The sequence below is a fragment of the Orycteropus afer genome, unplaced genomic scaffold, assembly GCF_000298275.1.
Source record: "Orycteropus afer afer isolate SDZICR_OR568_19922 unplaced genomic scaffold, OryAfe1.0 scaffold00325, whole genome shotgun sequence".
Classification (NCBI taxonomy): domain Eukaryota; kingdom Metazoa; phylum Chordata; class Mammalia; order Tubulidentata; family Orycteropodidae; genus Orycteropus; species Orycteropus afer.
Window position 1 is genome coordinate 2,556,343 of NW_006921912.1, and position 7,141 is coordinate 2,563,483.

At 37.7% G+C, this 7,141-nt stretch overlaps 1 protein-coding gene across 1 annotated transcript; it reads right to left on the reverse strand.

Moving 5' to 3' along the window:
• Window positions 1-496: 496 nt before the first annotated feature.
• LOC103206640 (olfactory receptor 151-like) lies at window positions 497-1,434 on the reverse strand. Its single transcript, XM_007952139.2, is given in 2 exon segments — window positions 497-906; window positions 909-1,434. Coding segments are annotated over 2 exon segments (927 nt in total). The 5' UTR covers window positions 1,426-1,434.
• Window positions 1,435-7,141: the final 5,707 nt, after the last annotated feature.

Here is a 7,141-nt window from a genome sequence, read left to right on the forward strand (position 1 = left end):
ATACCAAAACCATAACCAAACCCACTGCCATTGAGCTAATTCTGACTCATAGTGACCAAAAAGGATAGAGTAGAACTGCGCCATAGGATTTCCAATGTTGTAGATCTTTATGGAAGTAGACTGCCTCATCTTTCTCTCACAGAGAGGCTGTTGTAGTGCTTTAACCACTGTGCCACCAGATCTCTTCATTTTCTCTGTGGAAGTTACTGAAATAATGAATGACTCAAACTCAGTGCTGAAAGTTTAAATTTTATGTTAAGTCACAATTAAGTTAGGAAATGTAGCAAATGGCTTAGGATGGAGAGAACAGATCCCAAATTAACTTGAAAATAGCTGACTGCAAATAGTAAGGCATGAGGGAGGGTGGGAAGGAATAGAGAAAAAAGAGAGAAGACATTCACCAACCATGTGGGGAAGTGCTTATTCTCCATTCATGTTTAGACTTCCCTCTGGTATTTATAACAACTTTTAAAATTGAGAAATAATAACATTTGCATCAAGAAAGTTTTCTTCTCAGTGTTTTCTGCATGGCAGATTTTACCTCTTTGTTCCTCAGACTGTAAATTAGGGGGTTCAACATGGGGATCACTGTGGTATAGAACATGGAGGCCATGTTCTCTTGGGCCAAGGAGCTGACTGTGGAAGGTTTTAGATACATGAATGCAGTAGATCCATAGAACATTCCCACTGCTGTAAGGTGGAAGCTGCAGGTGCTGAAGGCTTTAGATCTGCCCTCTGTGCTGCTGATACGGAAGATGCTGGAGAGGATGAAGGCATAGGAAGTAAGGACTGTTAAGCTGGTAGCTATGATGTTGAATCCAGCCACAAAGAAAACTGTCACCTCAATATCATAGGTGCTGGAGCAGGAGAGCTTCATGAGAGGTAGGATATCACAGAAGTAATACTGATGAAGATCTTACAATAGAACAGTTTTACCATGAGAGCAGTCTCTATTGTTGAGCCAATCAGCCCCATGATGTAGACTACAGCTATTAGCAGGGAGCACATTTGAGGTGACATAATGGTGTTATAAAGCAAAGGGCTGAAGATGGCAACATAGTGGTCATAGGCCATCACTGTCAGCATGTAACACTCAGCAATGACAAAAACAAGGAAAAAATAGAGCTGTGACATGCACCCTGCAAAAGATATGCTGTTCTTCTCTGACACAAAGTTGACCAGCATTTTAGGGGTAATGACAGAGGAATAGCACATATCTACAAATGACAAATTTGTAAGAAAGTAGTACATTGGTGTGTGAAGCTGTGAATTCAGACAAATGAGTGTGATCATACCCAGATTCCCCACCATGGTGATTATGTAGATCTCTAGGAAGAGGAAGAAGAGAGGGAGCTGGAACTCTGGCCAATTTGTTAATCCTCCTAGAATGAACTCCATCACAGCAGAGTGATTTTCTGCAGCCATTTTCCTCAAGTTGGAAGCCTATGGGGCTGGGAAAGAAAAGTCTCCTGAAAGGCTGTACTTCTACTTGGTGATGCTAGTATTAAGTAAGCATTTGTCTCAGGCTTAGAGATCCTGGGCTCCCTCTTTCTTTTAATGTAAAAATGTAGGTAACACATTCTTGGCTAATTTAATATTTTTCATGTGTACAGTTCAGTGAGACTTACTACATCAATTATGTTGTGCAACCATCACCAATATCTGTTGTCAAATTTTTCATTACCATAAACAGAAACTCAATGTTTTAAATAGTGCTTCCCCTTTTCCACCTGTCTTCTATCTCTGGTAACCACTACTAAAGTCTGATCTCCATACATTTGTCTGTTGTTGTTGTTAGGTGCTGTCAAGTCAGCTCAGACTCATAGCGACCCCTCCTTGGGTTTCTTAGGCAGTATCACTATGGAAGTAGATTGCCCAACCTTCCTTCCAAGGAATGGCTGGTGGGTTTGAACCACCAGCCTTCTGGTTACCAGTCAAGTGCCTTAGGCACTATGCTACCAGAGCTCCCTACATTTGTCTAGTCTAGGTGTATTAGTAAGATCATACAATATTTCTTATTTTGTGATTGGCTTATTTCACTCATTCTAATGTTTCAAGTTTCATCCAGTTGTGGTAGGGATTGGAAAGTTTAATATTGTCAAGATGTCAGTATTACCTTGTGCTGCCTATAAATTTAACACAATAACCATCAAATTGCAACAATCTTCTTTGCATAAATGGAAAAGCCAAACCTCAAATTTAAATAGAAATGTAAAAGATCTCAAATGGTCAAAGCATTCCTGAAAAAGAATAGTAAAGTAGGAGTACTTACACTTCCCCATTTCAAAGCATATTATAAAGCTACAATAATAAAACAGCCTGGCACTTGGGTTATGATACATCTATAGACCAAGGGAATAGAATCAAGAATCCAGAGATAAGTGAAAAAAATCTGTCATCAATTATTCTTTGACACAATGTCAATTCCAAAATGGGGAAAGAATAGTCACTTGAAAAAATGGTGCTGTGGCAATTGGATTTCTACATGCAAAAGAATGAAAATGGATTCATACATCACTACTTTAGACAAAAACTAATGCGAAATGATTAAAAGACCTGAATATATGACTGAAATCCATAACAGAATTAGAAGAAAATATAGGGGTAATGTTTTAGAATCTTGTCTTCAACAATGGATTCTTAAAAGATTTGACCAAACTCACAAGGAACAGAAGACATAATAGATAAATGAAATCTTGGCAAAATTATCAACTTACAGGCTTTTTGTTGATGCATCCTCCCCTCACTCCTTTTGTTAACTGGAGGAAGACCAGCACCTGAACATTTCAAAGGTCAGGAAGATAAGAGGAAAAAGGGCCAAGATCTTGAATTTCCACCACTCTGTTTTTCAAATATCCTAGATGGGTGGTTCTCAAAGTGTAGTCCCTGCAGCATCAGCTTGACCTGGAGCTTATTAGAAATACAAACTCCCAGTACTTGCTCCAGACCTACTGAATCATAACCCTGAGAGTGGGGCCCAACAATCTGTGTTTTATCAAACTCTTCAGATGATATTGATGCACACTAATGTGTGGTAACCTTTACTCTAGATGATAATTATGGGTAACATTGAGAAGAATGGGAATTCCACAACTCTTAATTGGGCCATGCAGAGCCTTACAGAGACAAATAGGCAGTCATTCAAACAGAACAAGGGGATACTACATGGTTTAAAATCAGGAAAAGTGTGTGTCAGGGTAGTGTCCTTTCACAATACTTATTCAATCTGTATGCCGAGCAAATAATCCAAGTAGCTGGATTATATGAAGAAAAACATTGCATCAGGATTGTATGAAGACTCATTAACAACTGGTTACATTCAGATGACAAAATTTTGTTTTCTGAAAGTGAAGAGGACATGAAGCACTTACTGATAAAGATCTAGGACTACAATCTTCAGTATGGATTATACATCAGCACAAAGAAAAATCTTCAAAACTGGACCAATAAGCAAGCAACATCATGATAAATGGAGAAAAGATTGAAGTTGTCAGGGATTTCATTTTACTTGCATCCACTATCAATGCCTGTGCAAGCAGCAGTCAAGAAATCAAATGACATATTGGATTGGTCACATCAGCTGCAAAAGACCCCTTTAAAGTTTTAAAAAGCAAAGCTGTCAGTTTGAGGACCTAAGCCACAGTATTTTCAATTGCCTCATGTGCATGCAAAACCCAAGAATTGATGTCTTTGAATTATGGTGTTGGTGAAGAATAGTGAATATACCATGGATTTCCAGAATAATGATCAAATCTGTCTTGGAAGAAATACAGCCAGAATGCTCCTTAGAAGCAAGAATAACAAGACTTTATCTCATGGACTTTGGATCTGTTATTAGGAGGGAACAAATCCCTGGAAAAGGACATCATAGTTGGTAAAGTAGAGGGTCAGCCAAAAAGAGGAAGCCCCTCGATGAGATGGACTGATGCAGTGGCTCCAACAGTGGGCTCAAACGTAGGAACAGTTGTGAAGATGATGCAAGGGCAGACACTGTTTCCTCCTATTGTCCATAGGGTGCTCTGAGTTGGAACTGACTTCACAGCATCTAAACACAATAATAGAGGAAAGAAATATTAGATTTCACATTTTGCAGTTGGAGATGTGTTTTGCTTAAGAAATAGAATTTCTCTGTCATTTATGCCATTTCCAAATATTCAATGAATGTGAGTGTGCGCATACCTGTCTCAAATCTGTTCAATATCAGGGTGATAAGGTAGTTACATCTGTATCATTGAGTGGCAAATCAATTGCTGCATCTGGAAAATGAAGGGATTAATAATATCCATCCCCAAGGTTGTTGTAAAAATAATGAGATCATGTATATTTAGAATTTTTTTTCAAATGTACAGTATGTATAAAAATATGAGTAGTCATTATGTGGGTGGAATTTGTTTTTAGTTTGTCTTTGGGCTTAAAGGCCCAAGGCAGTGGTTCTCAACATTGGTTGTATATTACAATCACCTGGAGTATTTAACAAGTATTGATACCTGAGTTCCATCCACAGAAATTCTTATTTAATTAATTTGTCTGTAGTATGGCCTGGGCATTGGCATAATATTGTCCATAGTAGGTGCTTGGTCAGTATTTATTTTGTTATTGTCATTATAACAATAAGATTATAAAATTAAAACCATGGCACTATTATTTACCTGTTGTTGTTGTTGTTATGTGCTGTCAAGTCAAACCCGATTCATAGCGACCCCTTCTTGGGTTTCCGAGGCAGTATTACTACGGAAGTAGCATTGCCCAACCTTCCTTCCGAGGAGTGGCTGGTGGGTTTGAACCACCAGCCGTCTGGTTAGCAGGCAGGTGTCTTAGCCACTATGCTACCAGAGCTCCCAGTTATTTACCTAGTGGTAAATTATTCAAACGACGGATACGTTCTCTAGGAAACATGGATTTATTATTTTTGGTATATGATATTTATAATTGTCCCTGTCTCTGAAGTGTATTTCTTAATCTAAAAACTTAAATTTTCATTATTTTAATTGCTTTTTCAAATTATTACTAACCTGTGTGAAATTCTTTAAAATCTACACATTTCTTTGAAAGGCCAATCTCATTAACTCTTTCTAAGACTCTTGCATATGGGGAGAAATGTATTTAGAGCAAGATTTTAATTCTCATTTTCATATTGAGAAAACTAAAGTGCTGGATGTGAAGTGACTTGGACTTGAAACTCAAACTTAAATCTATTCTCCTTATCATGAGCTTTGCCTCTAGTGTGTAGCCTTGTAAATCTGCACACATACACCTACCTTTGAGGCAGTGTTGTGGTTGAACGTACCTTGTGCTTGATGTCTTATTATGAACATGATATATGAAAAAAAGGAATGTTATATTATTATTATTTTTATTCTATAGAAAATTGAAGCTCTAAAAGTTAAAGAAGTTACCCAACATTATACAACTCACTCACTGCTGTTAAGTCAGATCTGACTCATAGCAAACCCTCCTTGGGTTTCTGAGGTGGTATCATTATGGAAGTAGATTGCCCCATCTTCCTTCTGAGGTGTGGCTGGTGGGCTTGAACTGCCAGCCTTCTGGTTAGCAGTCGAATGCCTTAGGCACTATGCCACCAGAGCTCCTAATATTATACAACTTCTGGTTGTTGTTGTTACGTGCCGTTGAGTCAGACCCGACTCATAGCGACCCTGCCTTGGGTTTCCAAGGTGGTATCACTACGGAAGTAGATTGCCCAACCTTTCTTCCGAGGAGCGGCTGGCTGGTGGGTTTGAACCGCCAGCCTTCTGGTTAGCAGTCAGGTGCCTTAGGCACTATGCTACCAGAGCTCCTAGTGAGGTCTAAATCCCAGGACTTCTGAACACCAGTCTGTTTGTCTCCAGGAAATTAAGCTAGTTTGCTATGTATGTATTGAAATTATGTGTGTGTGTGTATGTGTGTGTGTGTGTAAATCTCTATATATGTATACATACAAACACACACATATACATACATGCATAGAAAACTCTAGGAGAATATCTACTATCAACATAAGTCTCCGGGTAGTGGGACTATGGTGTTTTTATTTTATTACATATATGGAATTTTGGCTTATTTGTATTTCCAGTTTTCCACAATACACCTATATTTCTTTTAAAATGCCTTAGAAATTAGCAATAAGATCCCTCCTCTATCTCCAAAACTTCAATAAATTAAATTTACTAAATAATAATAATAATGTGGTATACAAATATATAGCACATATTATTATTTAGTAAATTTACTAAATAATTTGTGTAGCAACCTATGGCACACAGTTCTACTCTGTCACACGTGGCTTCACCAAGAGTCAGAATCAGCTTGATGGCAACTGGTTTTATTACAAAGGGAAAAATAATTTTCTTCTAGATACCAATAAATTAAAAAAAATAAATCTTACATATCCCCTGTATCTGAGTCTTCTAAAACGATAAGAAATATAGAAAATCCACTTTGAATATACCATTACCAGAAGTCAAAATGCTTTACAAAGCAGTGCAGAGTGAACACCATTCATTCAGTGCAGTAGAGATATGAACACCATTCCACAGGAAAATCTGATTTTACCAGGCCAACAGTTACTCAGAATTGCTGATGATGAGAACATAGAATACAGAAAAAAGCCTTTAGGGATGAAGGAAACCATTTTTGTAAATAGCCTGCATTAGTTATGGGAGTTTATGGGAAAATATTTTTGTCATACAATTATTTTAGATCTGCAATTAATACCTGTGCTGAGGAAATATGGAGCACAGTCTCTTGGAACTTTTAGGGAATTCTTTGGTTTTAGCACTGAGGAAATAAATGTTCAAAAATAAGAGAATAATACATATATATTTATAATTAGTTCTATACTTACTCAAAGAGGTAGGTACAGTCTTGAAAAATGGGTCACCAAGATTGGGAGTCTTGGGATCTTTTTAACACATGTGGGAAGAATATCTCCTGGGAAGTAGTCACTCCAGAGACTGGATCCTCACTGTTGGAGAGCAATTAGAATATTGACTTATACTTGTGCTGTGAATCATGTTTTTTGTTTTGTTTTGTTTTGTTTGTTTGTTTTCAGGTTTGTTAATTTTCTTTTAACTGGGAGAGTTGTTATGCAGGTTGGGAAGCTTAGTGTCTAATGCACCAGCTTCATCATTACCGACCTCCTCCT